This window comes from Coregonus lavaretus (genome assembly GCF_964263955.1).
Source record: "Coregonus lavaretus genome assembly, chromosome: 4".
NCBI lineage: Eukaryota > Metazoa > Chordata > Actinopteri > Salmoniformes > Salmonidae > Coregonus > Coregonus lavaretus.
Window position 1 is genome coordinate 63523508 of NC_139991.1, and position 20486 is coordinate 63543993.

General features: G+C 44.9%; 1 protein-coding gene across 1 annotated transcript in view; it reads left to right on the forward strand.

The window, feature by feature from the left end:
- Nucleotides 1–20010, forward strand: part of LOC311127508 (uncharacterized protein) — a 79144-nt gene extending 59134 nt beyond the window's left edge. The window contains exons 5-25 of the mRNA XM_084159330.1: nt 26–100; nt 1949–2056; nt 2295–2402; nt 2547–2600; nt 4195–4302; nt 6734–6787; nt 7176–7283; nt 7525–7578; nt 7729–7782; nt 7970–8185; nt 8655–8708; nt 9382–9435; nt 9842–9949; nt 10122–10211; nt 10382–10435; nt 10869–11133; nt 11596–11708; nt 14504–14572; nt 14647–14715; nt 17627–17860; nt 18407–20010. Of these exons, the coding sequence (XP_084015456.1) occupies nt 26–100; nt 1949–2056; nt 2295–2402; nt 2547–2600; nt 4195–4302; nt 6734–6787; nt 7176–7283; nt 7525–7578; nt 7729–7782; nt 7970–8185; nt 8655–8708; nt 9382–9435; nt 9842–9949; nt 10122–10211; nt 10382–10435; nt 10869–11133; nt 11596–11708; nt 14504–14572; nt 14647–14715; nt 17627–17860; nt 18407–18553 (2196 nt within the window). The 3' untranslated portion in view covers nt 18554–20010. The remainder of the gene's footprint in view (nt 1–25; nt 101–1948; nt 2057–2294; nt 2403–2546; nt 2601–4194; nt 4303–6733; nt 6788–7175; nt 7284–7524; nt 7579–7728; nt 7783–7969; nt 8186–8654; nt 8709–9381; nt 9436–9841; nt 9950–10121; nt 10212–10381; nt 10436–10868; nt 11134–11595; nt 11709–14503; nt 14573–14646; nt 14716–17626; nt 17861–18406) is intronic.
- Nucleotides 20011–20486: the final 476 nt, after the last annotated feature.

The window sequence follows — 20486 nt, forward strand, 5'->3', positions numbered from 1 at the left end:
AAGGACCCCAAGGCCCCGCTGGTAGAGACGGTGTCCAGGGACCTGTTGGTCTGCCCGGCCCGCTGGACCTCTCGGACCCCCAGGAGAGGATGGAGACAAGGTGGGTTGGCCCGCTGAGGGGAGAGTAGGATGCGTTTGTGTGTGTGTGTGTGTGTGTGTGTGCGTCCGTGCTTGTGAATGTATATAAAAGTGAACACTTTGTAGCTTAGATAAAAACTAAATCATGTCTATCACTCTCTGACTCACACACACAAACACACTCAACGTGATGACTTAGATCAAAGGGTGTTTGTCCTCTCTCATGACCCTCTCTCTCCTCAGGGGTGTTGACATGCGGTGTTGGCCCTGACTGACATGTCAGTCTTTCCAGCTGACAGATAGATGAACCCGTTATGTCGATCATTTGTACGTTTCAGATGGTAGAGAGGAGCTGCTATTAGTATGCAAACACACAGACAGGAGACACACTGAGACACACAGAGAGAGAGAAAGAGAAAGAGAAAGAGAAAGAGAAAGAGAAAGAGCGAGAGAGAGAGAGAGAGAGAGAGAGAGAGAGAGAGAGAGAGAGAGAGAGAGAGATAGATAGAGAAACATTTGTGTGAAGATCAGCTGTAATTGAATATTTCATCCTTGGAGGAATGCTGCTTTAGTTGTTAACTTAGTCTCTTTCTCCTGGTGCTGGGGGACACAGGGAATACTCAGGTATTTGACATTCAGAAAGAGAGAGAGAGAGAGACACACACACAAAGAGGATCTCACTAACATTCACACAGTCTCATTACAAGGCCTTTCACACTCGGAGAGGATAACTTCCAAGGGCTTTATTAAGGGGAGTTAAGGAGAGTAGAATAATGTTGTTTCAGAAGCAATAACCATCCTCTGGGCTGGCTTAGGAAAAGTCTGACTCAATGTTTTCCCACCATTTCAAACACCTAGAGACTGCAAACGCATTTGAGTATGCGTAACAGTGTGACGTTCTGGTGTTCTGATTTTGCAGTGCAAATGCAGTGCAAACAAGTTGTGAATGGAATCCGTGACAAGCTGCTAGTTAGATGACAAACCTTCTGGGATGTGGTCCTTTCTATCTCAGTTGGTAGAGCATGGTGTAAGTGGTTTTGGAAAAAGGTGTCTGCTAAATGGCGTATATACAGTATATATTATATAATTATTTTAGTATATTACATATACAGGTAATTGACAAAATAATAGAAACACTTGAGTAAATGAGGGATACAAAGTATATTGAAAGCATGGGCTTCCACACAGGTGTGGTCCCTGAGTTAATTAAGCAATTAAGATCCCATCATGCTTAGGGTCATGTATAAAAATGCTGGGCAGGCCATTATTTTGGCTACCATGGCTATGCCCCCATAGGATGACAATGCCCCCATCCACAGGGCACGAGTGGTCACTGAATGGTTTGATGAGCATGAAAACTATGTAAACCATATGCCATGGCCGTCTCAGTCACCAGATCTCAACTCAATTGAACACTTATGGGAGATTCTGGAGTGGTGCCTGAGACAGCGTTTTTCACCACTATCAACAAAACACCAAATCATGGAATTTCTTGTGGCAGAATGGTGTCGCATCCCTCCAATAGAGTTCAAGACACTTGTAGAATCTATGCCAAGGTGCATAGAAGCTGTTCTGGCTCATGGTGGCCTAACACCCTATTAAGACACTTTATATTGGTGTTTCCTTTATTTTGGCAGTTACCTGTACATTATATATTATGTGACTCCTAGTTCTGCCACTGTGTCACCGAATGATATTGAAGGCGACAATGACATATACCCAACAAAAAGCCCTGAAACCTCTCTTATTTCCACGCCAAGCACTCACTCACATACAAATCTTAATTTAGCTGAACACTAGCTCAACAGGATTTAAGTGAGTTAACTCAACAGGAGTCATTGAGTTGTGTTGACTGTGTTTCTATCACCAGGGAGAGATTGGAGAGCCAGGTCAGAAGGGAGGCAAAGGAGACAAAGGAGAGCATGGTCCACCTGGTCCTACTGGTCCCCAAGGCCCGGTTGGAGCGCCTGGTCCTGCTGTAAGTATCCCACTGAACCGTTTCATCCTCCAGTTCATTGGATCTGGAGGCGGACACTTTATCTATGATGTCACTTTCTGTCCCTGCCACAGTCTCTTGACCTGGTCTATGCCACCGTTCAACCTCTAATTCTTCTCTCCCCCTCACTCTCTTACTTATATACATTATATCCCCTCCCTCTCTCTCTATCTCCTTCTATCTTTCTTTCTCTCCTCCTCTCTCTCTTTCGGGTGTGTAGGGAGCTGATGGAGAGCCCGGTCCCAGAGGTCAGCAGGGTCTGTTTGGCCAGAAGGGAGATGAAGGATCCAGAGGGTTCAATGGACCCCCAGGCCCAGTGGGACTGCAGGTCAGAACCACAACCAGAACCAGGAACAGTCTATGTCTGTGTCCCAAATGGCACCCTATTCCCTATGTAGTGCACTACTTTTGACCAGGGTGCATAGGCCTCTGTTGTGATTGTTACTGACGTCATTATCTTGTCTGACTGCAGGGATTACCTGGTCCGGCCGGCGAGAAAGGAGAAACCGGAGATGTTGGTCAGATGGTAAGAGTTCCTACTATCCTCTTATGCAATATTGCTATAGAGTTGTATGAAATAGAGCAGAATTTAGTGTATTGTACATGGATTGTATACAATGAATTTAGCACTGTCAGATTCCTATATGTACAGTGCCTTCGGAAAGTACTCAGACCCCTTGACTTTTTCCATATTTTGTTAAGTTACAGCCTTATTCTAAAATTGATTTTTTATATATTTGTTTATCATCAATCTACACACAATACCCCATAATGACAAAGCGAAACAGGTTTTTAGAAATGTTGGCTAATTTATTCAACATAAAAAACAGAAATACCTTATTTACATAAGTATTCAGACCCTTTGCTATGAGACTTGAAATTGAGCTTAGGTGCATCCTGTTTCTATTGATCATCCTTGAGATGTTTCTGCAACTGTGGTAAATTCATTTGATTGGACATGATCTGGAAAGGCACACACCTGTCTATATAAGGTTCCACAGTTGACAGTGCATGTCAGAGCAAAAACCAAGCCATGAGGTCGAAGGAATTGTCGGAAGAGCTCAGAGACTCAGGGAGGTGACCAAGAACCCGATGGTCACTCTGACAGAGCTCTAGAGTTCGTCTGTGGAGATGGGAGAACCTTCCAGAAGGACAACCATCTCTGCAGCACTCCACCAATCAGGCCTTTATGGTAGAGTGGCCAGACGGAATCCACTCCTCAGTAAAAGGCACATGACAGCCCGCTTGGAGTTTGGCAAAAGGCACCTAAAGACTCTCAGACCATGAGAAACAAGATTCTCCGGTCTGATGAAACCAAGATTGAACTCTTTGGCCTGAATGCCAAGCGTCACGTCTGGAGGAAACCTGGCACCAACCCTACGGTGAAGGATGGTGGTGGCAGCATCATGTTGTGGGGATGTGTTTCAGCGGCAGGGACTGGGAGACTAATCAGGTTCGAGGCAAAGATGAACGGAGCAAAGTACAGAGAGATCCTTGATGAAAACCTGCTCCAGAGTACTCAGGACCTCAGACTGGGGTGAAGATTCACCTTCCAACAGGACAACGACCCTAAGCACACAGCCAAGACAACACAGGAGTGGCTTCGGGACAAATCTCTGAATGTCCTTGACTGGCCCAGCCAGAGCTCAGACTTGAACCTGATCGAACATCTCTGGAGAGACCTGAAAATAGCTGTGTAGCAGTGCTCCCTATCCAACCTGACAGCGCTTGAGAGGATCTGCAGAGAAGAATGGGAGAAACTCCCCAAATACAGGTGTGCCAAGCTTGTAGCGTCATACCCAAGAAGACTCGATGCTGTAATCGCTGCCAAAGGTGCTTCAACAAAGTACTGAGGAAAGGGTCTGAATACTTATGTAAATGTGATATATTTTTAAATAAATTAGCAAAGATTTATAATAACACTGTTTTTGCTTTGTCATTATGGCATATTGTGTGTAGATTGGAAAAAATAATTTAATACATTTTAGAATACGGCTTTAACGTAACAAAATGTGGAAAAAGTCAAGGGGTCTGATTACTTTCCGAATACTGTATATGATTTATTCCTATGTGTATGTGATGACAGTAGACTCATCACTCCTTCTCTCCTACCCTCCTAGGGTCCTCCCGGTCCCCCTGGCCCCAGAGGCCCCTCCGGACCCCCAGGAGCTGACGGCCCTCAGGGACCACCTGGTGGTATTGGAAACCCCGGAGCTGTTGGAGAGAAGGTAAGGTCTACCTGTTAATACCCTTCACCTCAATGTAGAACCCACAGAAATACAATCCATGAATCCAAAATGGATTATATTTATATGGTAGAACCTTTCCATATTTTTCTGAAGCTTCCTACACTTGCCTTAGTCCTCTTGATCCCATTGGATGCATAGGCCCTAGGGCATCCACCATGGGTCTCCTAATCCACCATGACTCCTAATCCACCATGACTCCTAATCCACCATGGCTCTCCTATCCACCATGACTCCTAATCCACCATGACTCTCCTAATCCACCATGGGTCTCCTAATCCACCTTGGGTCTCCTAATCCACCATGGGTCTCCTAATCCACCATGGGTCTCCTAATCCACCATGGGTCTCCTAATCCACCATGGGTCTCCTAATCCACCATGGGTCTCCTAGTCCACCATGACTCTCCTAGTCCACCATGGGTTTCCTAATCCACCATGGGTCTCCGAGTCCACCATAGGTCTCCTATTACTTGGAGATCTACATAGCAGAGGACTCAGACAGTATTGAGGTACATAGTCGTTATGCATCTGTTCCTGCACATAAAATCCCCATAGTTTACAGCAGTCCAGAGTAGATGGCAACGTCTATTTACCTTGTTGCTGACCTCAGTGGTAGAAAGTGTCTCATCAATCAGAGTAACTGTGGTTTAAAGTACCAACAAGAGACAGATATGCTTACTGTGCAAGAGGTCCAATTGTCAGTTTGAGTTTCAGTACAACATATTTCAGATCACCACTCATCCTCTTTTCAAAGCTTTTGTCATCATCAATATTTGATGCAGCTATTCAATAGATAATGTTTGAAATGGGAAAGGCTCATTTTCATTCTCAAGTGAGTGTGAGCGACACACACACACACACAGACACACAGCTTAATGGTAGTGTTGTCATCCTCAACAGTGTTGTCGCTAGAGAGAGTAGGAGTGTGAATAAATATTAAAAACAGCTCTTACAAAATAATCCTTGGTGTTTCGCTCGCCGTCAGGGGCGGGCGGTCGGAGGTAGCTGTTTGATTATGAAAGCTTTGTCTTGGCAGCCGCCAGCCCCGCTGTCCACCACACGCTCTCAGCACTTTCTACTGCAATGATGGCGTGATTTGTTTTATCTGGTCCGTTGATGGAATGACCTTCGCCCTCTGAGAGTCTTTCCCCTGGGAGCACGCATCCATCCCTTCCTCAAACAAAAGCTTAGCTCACCACAATTACAATCCTCTCTCTGGCTAATCTGATCTGAGCTGATCTGGCAGCTTTTATAGCAGTGGTTAGGCTGAAACTTTTAGTCTCTTCCTTTCTCTCTGTCTTTCCCTCTCTCTCTCTCTCTCTCTCTCTCTCTCTCTCTCTCTCTCTCTCTCTCTCTCTCTCTCTCTCTCTCTCTCTCTCTCTCTCTCTCTCTCTCTCTCTCTCTCTCTCTCTTGCTATCTCTCTCTCTCTCTCTCTCTCTCTCTCTCTCTCTCTCTCTCTCATTCTCTCTCTCTCTTCCTGTTCTCAGCAGATTCACCCAGCTTCCCCCTGGCTGTTGTGAGCTGCCTGTTCTGACAGTAGGATGGAGTCAGGCCCTGGATGTGTTTCAAATAGCACCCTATTCCCTACAAAGTGCACTACTTTTGACCAGAACCCTGTGGGGCCTGGTCAAGAGTAATGCACTATATAGGGAATAGGGTGCCATTTGGTATGCAGCCCCTATGTAGAGTCAGGCTTCCCAGAGAGACACAGGGCTGTATAAAAAGCTTAGTACAGGAGAGAGAATCACTCATGCTTTTAAACAGGCCTCTCGCTCTGCTCTCTCTGCTCTGTTGCCTGGACTGGATATCCTGACAGAAACAAATGGGCCAGATGCTCATTTAGGCTATGGATGGGTATGATAACCCAGAGTTAGGCCTGTGTACGCTAAGCACAGCTTGTCTTGGCTCAGCTCTGTACAGTTCAATCCAAATACACCAGGCCAGGCAGTTTGCTGCCCTGTCTCTCCCAGACCAGGGTTAGATAAACATTGTCTCTAGGAACACGTGGCTGTCCACCGTTTATGTCCCAATGATTGATTGAGACGACAGGGCCTATGTGACAGTGAGTAACGACAGGGCCTGGAGCCTGAGCCCGCTACCCAATAAGACAGGCAGGGAGAGCGGGAGGGAGAGTGGAAGATGTATGGAGGAGACCAGGGAGGACCCAGAGGTCGCCTGTTCTCTGCCTGCTCCAGGCACAACTCTGACTGGCTGTGATGGATTGAAACCTCTGGTGTCATCTCTTTCATTCCCCAGGGGCGTCAGGACATTGGGTTTACTGTAAATATGATTTTTAGAGTTGTTTTGGTTCACTGCCGTTTCTGAAAAAAATATATATTGTGTTCTATCTCTCTCTCTCTCTCTCTCTCTCTCTCTCTCTCTCTCTCTCTCTCTCTCTATTCCTTTCTCAGGGTGACTCAGGTGAAAACGGAGAGCCTGGTCTTCAGGGAGAACTTGGCGGACCTGTAAGAGAACCGACAGCACCTTCACACCACCATCATCATCCAACAGAACAACAGTTTCAACACAGCCCCACAACACCACACTACAACTCCCCATCACTGCCTCCATTGGAGAGAAGGAATTATTCTGCTGCAAATGCAAAAACTTACCGATTCATATATTTATTATAACAAAACATCAGAATAAAGGCTTCACCATTACCTTAACAATAATTGAATCATTTCACAAAGTTGTTATTAAAACCATTATAGAGGAAAGCCGACCAACCACATGGAGTGTGTTAAGCACAGTTCTACTGGGCATTGACATGAACACATTATTGACACAGTAACACACTGTTGACACACTAACACACTGTTGACACACTAACACACTGCCCCACTGTCACAGGGCCCAAGAGGAGAGCGAGGAGAGAAGGGAGAGGCCGGTCCTGCAGGTTCTGCTGGACCCTCCGGCCCTAAAGGTCCCCCTGGAGATGACGGTCCTAAAGGAAGTCCTGTAAGTCCTGGTTACACTTCTCTGTAGAGTCACATATCACAGTTGATTGATTGGTTGATTGATTGACTGATTGATTGCAGTTGTGTCCTGTTACTGCCATGTGAATGTATTCCAATGGATGTTGTGGATTTGCAATCAATTGTCAGTGGAAGGCAAAGTAAGATGTAGTCTCTTTATGTGTTAGTAAGTTCTCTCTAGAGTAATTCTAAATACTGAGCATTTTGTTGGCTTTCATTTCCAGGGTCCAAGTGGTTTCCCTGGTGATCCTGGTCCCCCTGGCGAGATCGGACAAGCTGTAAGTCACTGAAATGTTACAATGATATTGTTTTGGCATCCAGTTACTGTAATGCTTTGGTACCTATTGACATTTAAAAAATCCAAAACTGTGACCTATCCATTCAGTGTCATGCAACTTTTACAATGTCTCTCTTTCTCCTCCTGCCAGGGTCTAGACGGTCCTCCTGGTGACAAGGGAGACGACGGAGAGGCTGGTCAACCTGTGAGTCTCACCTAATGTATTACTACACCTGTTTAACGACAAACAAGCATTAACAAATGTAACATTTCTCATATCTGAAGATAACTACAGTAAAGATACAAGTGCTGTAGAAGAGCTTTTATCACTAAGTCACTCATCTTTTTTTCTCTGATCATGTACTTTAACCTTATCCTTTCTCACCTTTTAGGGTTCTCCTGGACCCACTGGAGAGTCAGGTCCTTCTGGTCCACCAGGAAAGAGAGGCCCCCATGGTACAACTGGACCCGAGGGCAGGCAAGGAGAGAAGGGAGCCAAGGGAGAGTCTGGTCTGGAGGGCCCACAGGGCAAGACAGGCCCCGTTGGGCCTCAGGGAGCACCTGGCAAGCAAGGTTCTGAAGGTCTCAGAGGTATCCCTGGCCCAGTTGTAAGTACAACATTGTTTCATATTTTCAGTACTTTGTGTCATAGCTATTACAGTAACTAGGGCATTTCTACAACACTCATATATTATTATAGTGACTGATCTACAAAAGCCATTTCTAAATCACACAATAAGCGTAAGGGAATCATACTAATAGTAAGGTGGGTGCTTACATTTGTCCTATTTCACACATGTATAAGTGTGTATTGGAAATGTGTTTTTTGCATATCCCCCTGAGAGTGTGGTTACAGCCATGGTCTGCCATTATCAACAGTGACCCTGGAGCAATTAGGGTTAAGTGCCTTGCCCAATGGCACATCAACAGATTTTTCACCTTGTCGGCTGGGGGATTCGAACCAATGACCTTTCAGTTACTGGCCCAATGCTCTAACAGCTAGGCTACCTGCCAACCTTACATTGTATGTGAAGATCTGTCGGTTAAAGCATTGACTTGTATCTTGTTTCCATGCAGGGGGAACAAGGTCTTCCAGGTTCCTCAGGCCCAGACGGACCCCCTGGACCCATGGTGAGACAACTAACCTCTGACCCCTAACCCCTTACCCGTAAACCCGGGTCATTGGATGTCACAGGATTCACAGTACCTTGTCTTATTGGGTCAGACGTGTAATGTTATATGTCCTCCCTTTCTTTTACTCTACCTCTTTACTTCTCTACCCCCTTCCTTCCATCCCTCTTTACTTCTTTACCCCCTTCCTTCCATCCCTCTTTACTTCTCTACCCCCTTCCTTCCATCCCTCTTTACTTCTTTACCCCCTTCCTTCCATCCCTCTTTACTTCTCTACCCCCTTCCTTCCATCCCTCTTTACTTCTCTACCCCCTTCCTTCCATCCCTCTCTACTTATCTACCCCCTTCCATCCCTCTCTACTTCTCTACCCCCTTCCTTCCATCCCTCTCTACTTATCTACCCCCTTCCTTCCATCCCTCTTTACTTCTCTACCCCCTTCCTTCCATCCCTCTCTACTTCTCTACCCCCTTCCTTCCATCCCTCTCCGCTACAACTCTCCCAAATTATTTCCATCTCTCTCTCTCTCTCTCTCTCTCTCTCTCTCTCTCTCTCTCTCTCTCTCTCTCTCTCTCTCTCTCTCTCTCTCTCTCTCTCTCTCTCTCTCTCTCTCTCTCTCTCTCTCTCTCTCTCTCTCTCTCTCTCTCTCTCCCTCTCTCTCTCTCTCTCTCACAGGGTCCTCCAGGATTACCAGGTTTGAAGGGAGACTCTGGCATTAAGGGAGAAAAGGTAAATCCCACCCCCTTGTTTCAGTAGGTTATTGACAACATGTAGTATACTGTAAATATTACAGTCAAATATTGACATACCTGTTGCATGCATGGCTAAAAGTTACATACTGTATTGATCTTTTTCCATTGCTAATGATGTTGATGTCTAATATTCTATACAGATATACGTGAAATCTTTCGATAGAGATACTGTATATTCCATACTGTACACATTCAAGTGAATCATAACTGACTGCTCAGTGTTCAAACCTATTGATTATGTATCTGGTATTAGCCCCAGGGCAGTGAGTCATCCCACTAATGATATACGAAGAGAGATTGATTGACAGGCAGATCGATGTGAGTAATTAAATGTTTGATTGATTATTGATGCATGTTTTGATCTGTGTTTCTCCTCTCCTCAGGGCCACCCTGGTCTAATTGGTCTGATCGGGCCCCCAGGAGAGCAGGGAGAGAAGGGTGACAGAGGTCTGCCAGGCCCCCAGGGGACATCAGGACCCAAAGGAGACAATGTGAGCAGACCTACAACTGTTGTTTACATGATTATTGAGCGATGTTTACCTAATAAAAAGTGACATGTTGTGGTTTGGTCTGATAATACAGTTGATCATATCAAGTCAACACAGTTAAGTGTGGTTTGATCCCCCTCTCTTCTCTTCTTCCTGTCTAATTTTCTCCCTCCAGGGTATTGCTGGCCCCTCAGGTCCTCTTGGTCCCCTGGGACCTCCAGGATTACCAGGTCCTCCTGGTCCTAAAGGAGCTAAGGGGTCATCGGTAAGCGTCCCCACAAACTACCATGCCCCTGTCAACCATGTCCTACTGTCCCCTCAAAATCATGTCCCACTGTCCATAGAAGTTGTGTATATGACCTTATAAAGTCTAAACCATGTCCTACTGTCAATAGAGGCTGTGTGTATGATGCTGTTCTGTTCTGTCTTCCTCAGGGTCAAACTGGTCCCAAGGGAGAGACTGGTGTTCCTGGACAACCTGGGCCTCCTGTAAGTTATCTTCATGATTGTGTGATGTCATTACATGTTGTTGTTTTGTAGTTTTACTGCATGTTTTACTATACATAAACTATACGTACTGTATAATAATTAGTTAAGTAAACAAAATTATACTACGTGAAGATTAATAATAGAATACCCTTGACTAAAGCATCTCTCTCCCATTTCTCTCCCTCTCTTCCCCTCCCCCTCTCCTCTCCCCCCTCTCTCATTCTCCCCCTCTCCCCTCTCCTTTCCCCGTCTCCTCACCTCTTCCTCTCCCCCTCACGTCCTCCACCTCTTCCCCTCTTTCCCCCTCTCCTTTCTCCGCCTCCTCCTCACCTCCTCCCCCTCTTCTATCCTCATCTCTTCCCCTCCTCCTTCCCCCCCCTCTACTTTCCCTGTCTCCTCCTTTCCCCCTCTCTCTCCTTCTCCACCCCCATAGGGTCCTCCTGGGGACGTCATCCACCCACTGCCCATGCAGTCAAGCCCCAAGCGGAGCCGCAGGAACATTGATGCCAGCCAGATGATGGATGAGGCCAATGCAGATGCCAACTACAAGGACTACGACGATGGTATGGAGGAGATCTTCGGATCCCTCAACTCCCTCAAGCTGGAGATCGAGCAGATGAAGCACCCGCTGGGAACACAGGGCAACCCCGCCCGCACCTGCAAGGACCTGCAGCTATGCCACCCCGACTTCCCCGATGGTGGGCATCGATTTGAGATCTGAAATGCTAAATCTGACGTTCTCAAGTCTTACTAAGTTTGGTGCTGAAGCCCCGGAATAATCTTGTTTGAAACTTGTTTGGAAAAGGTGGCTGGTGCTAGCCATCTTTTTCATACAGGTGGGGCTATTTTATACAGGTCAAAGTCAATATTAAGGGCCAAGTGTCACTACTATAATGGATTTAAATGTGATAGAGAAATAGGATTATAAATATGATTGGTATTTGATGATATTGCCTGTCATTGAGTGTAAGTGGGGTGTAGAATAGTCTCTCTCCTTGGAATGCTAAATCATGCTAATTTAAACATTGAATGATCTCTGATGAAAAGGTTTCTAATTGTTAAGGTTCCCTCCTTCCTCTCTCCTTCCCTCTTTCTTTTCCCTCTTCCCCATTTTCTCCCTTCCGCCCTCCCTCCCTCCCTCCATTTCTTGTCATTTTCAGGTGAATACTGGATCGACCCCAACCAGGGTTGCTCAAGGGACTCGTTCAAGGTTTACTGCAACTTCACAGCAGGAGGAGAGAGCTGCATCTACCCTGATAAGAAGTCTGAAGGGGTAAGTCATGGCGCTTTTACACACACAACTGGTAAAATTGTCAGATTTTGAGAGCCAATGATAGAAATTCAGTGGGAGAAAATGCTTAAAATAAATGCTTAAAAACTGTAACCGTACACATTCGAGAAGTTTTGGTGGATATAATGAGGGAAATATTTACAAAATATTAAAATTCATCATGCCTGCATGGTATGGTGATATTTATGGTTGATTAAAAAAGTGTGTATAAAACAATCTGTCTACATTGTTCTGTCAAGTGTCAACTGTTCCCCATTTGATTGACAGGTTAAATAACTCTGACTGTATGATGCAGATAAGTTAATATTTATTTATTCTTCCCTGGCCCCAGGCAAAGTACTATGCATATAAATCATATATACCTCTCTCCTGACAATACTGCATAATCACATAACACTCATGTATGTAAGATTCATGCATCACTGTTCCTTTACTTGTATGAGTGTAATACCCAGGGTCCTCCAAGCCCCGAGGGGGCAGCAGCTTCATGTAAGACGTTTGGTGTTACACACTACTGACATGTCAAAGAATATATTTGGGGCAGTCCCTCACTGTCAACAGAGAGTCAACGATTCCCTTGCACACGCATGTACATGCATGCATACACATGAACACACACACACACAGTTCTGCCGTATTATCCTCCAGCTAAGTGTCAGCGGCCTAGTGTCGTGCCTGGCCCAGTCACCTGTAATAGGTTATGGCAGGTGACAGGCACCCAGAGAGGATTCTGCTGCTGGTTGGTTATACATGGTGGAGTGGAGAGGAGAGGAGAGGAGGTGTGCGCACACACACACATACACACACACACACACACACATCCCTCCCTGCTAGCCTGGGACACTGTATCCCAAGTCTACCAATCATGAGTTATGCAGAGGAGAGGATAGAGGAGAGGAGATAGATAGGTGAAGGACAGGAGAGAAAAGGAAGAGTTAGAAGTAGAAGGTATCAGTTGTCTCCTACAGTAGATGGGATCAGTTCTAGGGTATCAGTTGTCTCCTCCAGTAGATGGGATCAGTTCTAGGGTATCAGTTGTCTCCTACAGTAGATGGGATCAGTTCTAGGGTATCAGTTGTCTCCTCCAGTAGATGGGATCAGTTCTAGGGTATCAGTTGTCTCCTCCAGTAGAAGGGATCAATTCTAGGGTATCAGTTGTCTCCTCCAGGAGAAGGGATCAGTTCTAGGGTATCAGTTGTCTCCTCCAGGAGAAGGGATCAGTTCTAGGGTATCAGTTGTCTCCTCCAGTAGAAGGGATCAGTTCTAGGGTATCAGTTGTCTCCTCCAGTAGAAGGGATCAGTTATAGGGTATCAGTTGTCTCCTACAGTAGATGGGATCAGTTCTAGGGTATCAGTTGTCTCCTCCAGGAGAAGGGATCAGTTCTAGGGTATCAGTTGTCTCCTCCAGGAGAAGGGATCAGTTCTAGGGTATCAGTTGTCTCCTCCAGTAGAAGGGATCAGTTCTAGGGTATCAGTTGTGTCCTCCAGTAGAGGGGATCAATTCTAGGGTATCAGTTGTCTCCTCCAGTAGAAGGGATCAGTTCTAGGGTATCAGTTGTCTCCTTCAGTAGAAGGGATCAGTTCTAGGGTATCAGTTGTCTCCTCCAGTAGAAGGGATCAGTTCTAGGGTATCAGTTATCTCCTCCAGTGGGGTCCCCTGCTGCTCACTCCACTCATGCTAGGAGAGCTGAAAGTGCCTTTCAAGACAGCAGGGTGTGTTTAATGTATGCTGTCTCCCAGCGCTAATTGATCTCTAGCTGAACATTCATTAACACATTAAGGCATTGATGACAAGCCCTGTATAAACCTTGTATCCGACTCATCTAGCTCATTACTGAAGTATAATAATATTCGGAATATTATCACACTGGAGTACCACTGGCCATTAATGTGATAGATCTTAATGGGTAGATCTTCAGCTAAAGCTGAATAGAATTTAAATGAAAAAATATATATATGTTTACTTCTCGATGGCTATACAGCAGACTCTTAACAGCTTTTTAATTGAAAAGTGACTTCTTGTTGGCTATGCAGCAAAAGCTTAACTAGTTTTAAATGAAAACCAGAAAAACAAAGCGACATGTCTTTACCTACAGTATACAGCAGAAGCTTAAATGAACACCATAAAACCATAGTCACTGCTATATTGGTATAGAGCTGCATTAGAACTACCAATAAGTATCTTAGTTTTTCCCCATTCTGCTCTATACCAATATAGTAGTGACTATGGTCCTCTGTAGCTCAGCTGGTAGAGCACGGCGCTTGTAACGCCAAGGTAGTGGGTTCGATCCCCGGGACCACCCATACTCAAAAAAAATGTATGCACGCACGACTGTAAGTTGCTTTGGATAAAAGCGTCTGCTAAATGGCATATTATTATTATTATGGTGTTCATTTAAGCTTCTGGTCAAAAGCAGTGCACTGTATAAGGAATAGGGTGCCATTTAGTATTCATACAACATCTCTTAATGAATCACTGTGTACTCATTAATATTTGATCAGTAATTAGCTGCCAGCCAATGTTTATACAAAATGTGATAATGGCTTGCTAAGGTATTTTACACTGTCCCGAGCTGTTCGGTGTCACACAATACTACTGCAGGTCTCTCAGACGCCACAGATGGACCGAGGGAGGGAGGGAGGGTTTAGAGGGGAAGAACGAGGGATGAAGTTGTTCTTTCTTTCAGGAGGCTGTTCTTACTGTTTTTCTTTCTTTAACCTTCATTTTTTGTCCTCCTCCTCCTCTTCCCCCCTGTTTCGCTCTATCCGTACCCCAGACTAGGCTCACCTCCTGGGTAAAGGAGATCCCTGGCTCCTGGTTCAGTGAATTCAAACGTGGTAAACTGGTAAGCCCCCCTGACGCCCCCCTTCCCCCCGTCCCCTTCCCTTTTTCCTGAACGGCTCATCTCATATTTTACAGAGCAAAATGGCAAAATGGCCCAAAGACACCCCAGGCTCTTGGTATAGTCGCTACAAGCGAGGTTCTCTGGTAAGTGGCACGCCCACAGGTCTCTGGAGGCCCAGCTAGGGTGACTCCTGGCTGGGTCTCTGTGGGCCTGAGGGCCCTGCATGGTTCTAGGTTCTGGTTCTGGTCAGTACTGGTTCTGCATGGTTCCTGTACTGGTTGGCACTGGTCTTTGACTGGCACTCTGGCTTGTGGTTGTGGCGACACTGCTCTGCATGGTTCAGCACGATCAAGCTCCGCTCAGCACACCTTCAGTAAGACATACTGCAGTAGGTGAAGTCTCTTCCTTCCAGAATAGAGGGAGACATAGTTGGTGGAACAGACAGACTGGCAGACATACTTTACCATGGCAACTAGTAGTTGAAGAAGTTAAAGACAAGTTTCCATTGAAGTTCAATACAAAAAGGTAAGTGTAGTACAAAAAGTCATAGAATTGAGTAAATCATAGTGTGTTGGCACTGAATGTTGCCATGGGAAAGTATGAGTGTAAATGCATCCACTCAACCTGCCTCTCTCTGAAGTTGGAGAGCATCACCTAGAAGTGACTGAGTGCCTCTCACAGTTAGACACACATTTCTATTTAAACACAGTTACAACAACTACTCCTATTGCCCTCAGCATTTCCAGCTGACTCATAGATACTCTTACTGTACAGATACCTATTCATAAATCATGTGAAAGCTAGTCACAGGAGAGTGATTGGGCACCATTTTGTTCCTGCTACACTCATTTCACACATTCACCTTCTCATTCACTCACATCAGGATTACGGTAGGTAACAATACTGATTCAATGTGAACAGTCAAAGGTCAGGCACTCAGTCACATTCCCAGGGGCTTCTGGGTACACCCAATTTTGACTTGCGGCTGCGATGAAGAGGTAATGTTTCCATGGCGATGTAGGGCTGTTTCTACACACTGGTTCTGCGGGGCAGAGCGGGGATGAGGGAGGGAGGGGAGGAACAGACAGAAGCAGGGGAGGATCTACCTAGCCTTTCTGAGTACCTGGACACTCACAGGGGTGAGGGGTACTACTCCCTTTAGGAGCCACTGATTGACAGACAGACAGACAGACACTGTTACTTGGACATAATGGATATAGTTATCATCTTTTATGAGCCCAAATTCCTATCTGATGATGGTGTGGCCAACTGATGATGGTGTGGCCAACCAAATTCCTATCTGATGATGGTGTGGCCAACTTGTGGGTACCTGAAAATACAGTACAACAGATTTGATTGGATTCCCTCTAATAGTAATCTGTAATGTCCATTAATGTCCAGGTTGAGTCGTGTGTGTGTGTGTGTGTGTGTGTGTGTGTGTGTGTGTGTGTGTGTGTGTGTGTGTGTGTGTGTGTGTGTGTGTGTGTGTGTGTGTGTGTGTGTGTGTGTGTGTGTGTGTGTGTGTGTGTGTGTGTGTGTGTGTGTGTGTGTGTGTGTGTGTGTGTGAGAGAGAATGTATCTATACACGCACACACATTAGTGGCTCTCTGCTTCGACTGCATGGCATGGGCATTGCATGCGCTTGGCTCTTGGTCTGAGTCAGTCCTGTTTGTCTGAAAGAAGAAGAGAACCCTGTGGAACTGATGGTGGAACACTGCTGGTTGGTATGGAAACGGATCTCCAGCGTAAAATAGCATCACACCAAAGACTGATGTTCACACATGGACGGGTCATCAGGCATGATTAGTAATCATTAGAGACTAACTACATTAGTATAATAGAACACATGTTGGTTTAGTATTCACTTTAACAAGGCAAATTAGGCTAATTCTAAATTGCGGAAACCGATTAAACCATTATTATTTTTCATTTATACAATTACGTTTTACATTTACTAATGGGCTCGTATCAAAACAATACATTTCCAGAATTTCTTAATTAAAGCTAAAGTGTTCAATTACGGTTAGCTCCTCGATTGAGAGTATTCGTCGCTTGTACATTGCTAGTAGAATGCTATTCCTACAGAACCATTGTAGTCTTTCAGCAGAGAATAAGCCAGTCAATATCTAAGGCCCCAGAGCCTGTAGATTAAAGCTCCTGTAGTTACCCCTGTCTGCCTTACTGTTTCTCAGACACGAGCTTGCTCAGAGAGACCCAGACAGACAGACAGACAGACAGACAGACCTCATAATATAGCAAGCCTCTCCATCTCTCCCAAAGCTGGTTGATGACAGCCTAGATATTTCACTCTAAAGGACCTAGCCAGAACACCTCTGATATATCCCCCCGCCTGATTTGTCGTCTGAGGAATCGGAATTGTATCCTACTCACGTAGCGCCACCGTGAATTATGGGTAATGAAGCTTAGCATACCCTCTGGAGACGAGCCGGCCACCGTTGATCTTCTTACCTACAACCCCCCTCTCTCCCTGGTGCTGCAGTGACTGATGGGACAAACCCATGTCGCGGCGCACTGCGCCCACCGATTGACATGCCATAATTCTGTCAAAGCAGCCGTTGCGCCAGAGAGAGAGGTGAGGAATGCTGACATGTTTGAGTGACGGTGTGTCATTGCACTGAGTCCGCCACGATGCTGCATATACCTACAGTCTGCTGTCTGCGAAACACTCCGTCTAACATCACATGAAATCGTATCCCCATGACGACATTACTAGGTGTCAGAATTAGAATTCACAGATAAAAGTGAGAAACCCTCCCGAGACACCACAGTACATGAGAACGGTGTGATGTGTAGATTTGAGTGTTCTTGGTAGAGAACACACAGTAAAGCAATGTTGTGTCTGAAATGGCACCCTATTCTTTAAATAGTGTACTACTTTTCACCAGAGCACTGCTCAAAAGTAGTGCACTATTTAGGGAATAGGGTGCCATTTCAGATGCACCCAAATATGTATAGTATGTATGTATAGTGTCTGTATTAGTCGACAGTGTCTGTTCCGGCCGAGACCCTATATCCCCTTTCCTCCCTGTCTAGCTCTCGTATGTGGACGCTGAGGGAAACCCCATTGGTGTGGTCCAGATGACCTTCCTGCGTCTGCTGAGTGCGGCCGCCCGCCAGAACCTCACCTACAACTGCTACCAGTCGGTGGCCTGGCACGACCAGGACGGGGACTCGTACGACAAGGCCATCCGCTTCCTGGGGTCCAACGACGAGGAGATGTCCTACGATAACAACCCCTACATCAGAGCCGTGGTGGACGGCTGTGCGGTGAGTGGATGGAAGGGTGGGGGAAAGTGTGTGTAACGGGTGGAAGAGTGTGTGTGTAAGGGCATAGGTGTGTGTGCAGTGATTTGCTGGTCATGTGTATAACGGCATGTGTGTTTTGTGTGTCTGTGTGGGGAGTGAATTGTGTGTCTATGTGGGGTGGGGGGAGTGAATTGTGTGTCTGTGTGGGGTGGGGGGAGTGAATTGTGTGTCTGTGTGGGGTGGGGGGAGTGAATTGTGTGTCTGTGTGGGGTGGGAGGAGTGAATTGTGTGTTTGTGTGGGATGGGGGGAGTGAATTCTATGTTTGTGTGGGGTGGGGGGAGTGAATTGTGTGTTTGTGTGGGGTGTGGGGAGTGAATTGTGTGTTTGTGTGCGACTGTGTGTGGTTTAGAAAGAGGTATGATTAATGTGAATAGTAAGCCTCTACACAGTTTCCTGTTTGTTTAAATGATTTAAGATTTGATGTAAAAAAATAAACTCTACTGTATATAGAGGTCGAAGTACAGTAGCACTTTCTCACTATGTCTCTCCCGCTCTCTGTTTTTCAGCTGAAAAAGGGCTATGAAAAGACAGTACTGGAGATCAACACACCAAAGGTGGAACAGGTGCCTTTTGTTGACATCATGTTCAACGATTTCGGCGGAGCTACGCAGAAGTTTGGATTCGAAGTGGGTCCTGTCTGTTTCATCGGCTAAGACTGTTTACTGAACAAAATGGAGAAAATAAAAAGCATCTTTGTTTTCTCAGAAACAAAACACATGAATAGGACAATTTGTATTTGTGTAAAACATTCTGTGTCCAAAAGCAACAAGTATGAATAAAATACACAAAAATCAAGATGAGAATACTACAATAAATTTCTAGAGGATTTGATGTCTAAAAAAAAAAAAGAGCAACCTTGTAACCTCAGTGTGCCTTCTCCATCACATGAATAAGTCAGATACTACCGACCCCTATCTTCACCACTGACCCCTATCACCGATCCCAGCGCACTTGATGTAGATCCAGTCTGGTTGTCCAATGCACCGGAGGCAAACCTTTACCTGCTACTCCACTGGTTTCAGAAGGTTGCCATGGACTCCATCCCATGTGGCAGGTTGCTTCTTTGTTTGTTTTTTATCGGTTTTTGTCATTGTTGTTTTTTGTCTCCCTCTCAATTCCCACTTTGAATATTTTATTCATTAGTTCATTCATTCGCTCATTCATTCATTTTGGAAGCTTTGTTTTGTGCATAATTGTCTCCCCATTCTTCTGAATGGAACTTATATATATAAATATTTTTTGTATGTTTGTAAGTACTTTCTGTATATTTTTCCTAGTAATGTTTATTGTTTCTGGCTTCAAAACATGCATGTGACCTTTTAAGACATGAGGTAAGAGATGATGGTCATTGGAATACATCAAATTTGCAGATACTAGAGTAAGGAATTGGACGTGTAAATTGGAGAATAGATGAGGAGTGCTTGTCTTGTTGCTGGGTGTGAAGAACACCTTATTGTAATTTAAGAACCGAATGAAAATAAAATATGGAAATAATACTCTGCGCTAGTATGTGAGAGTTGATTAGCATAAAATAAAACGTGTCAAGAAAAAAACGACAAAAAACATTCCTCCTCTTGTGTCCTCTATTTTGGGTGCATTTGGAGATTTTATTAACTTAATAAACAACTTTGATATTTTTTTCTTCAATACTTCCATATTTCTACTCTATCAAACTATATATGCAACGGGAGATGTCACTTTTCAATGAAACACAAGAAATCAAGACTTAGGTGCTATTTTCTCTCCTGTGGTGCTATGATATTTTCAAGTTTGTTGTTATTTTGAAAGTACAGTAAACTGTTGGTGGTGATGTTAACCTGTCACCATGACTACCCTGTCTGTCCCTGACCCTCTTAGCCCCTAACCTCTGACACAACATCTTCGCTACATTCTTATTTATGTCCAGGGGCGTTTTAATGCATGCCAGTTTGCTTCATATTCATTCATAGATCAATGCAGTATTTTATTTTATGTATTTCTCTGCTTCCAAGGCCCACTTAGTAAAAACTAACAGCGTCTAATCAAACTGCAACTTACTTGGAATGTGATAATAGAAATAAGATTGTACTCAGTTGCCGAATGTGGTGCTAATTTATCTAACTTTCTTAGATGTCTTAAAAAAAAAAAGAAAACGGTAGAAGCGATGCTGCAATGCTTGCATATCATGGTTCCAAGACTTGGAGCAATTTGCGAATGGATCTCAGTGATTGGTGTTATGTGCAATGGATCATCTTTTTTCACTTCGCCAAGCTTTTTCCTGCTTTCCTTTTTCGGGGTTGGGGGTGAAGGTGACTGGTTTGGAAGGGGTACGGAGTGTCTTCCCCGTTGAGTATTCCAAAGCACATGGCCGAGGAACAGTTTGGAGTTTTGGTACCTGAAACCATTAACTTTCTTACCAAAGGCTTTCTTTTTATATTGCTTTAAGTTCCTACAGGGCCAAGAATCCACTACGTATTTTGGTATCCACTATTTGAAAATGTGGCAGAATTGTCAATTATGATTAAAATCAGATGAATCATGTACAAGTCCAAAAAATAGATTAAAAAAGTTGTTTTGAACGATATCAGATAAGCCCGCTTATAGGTA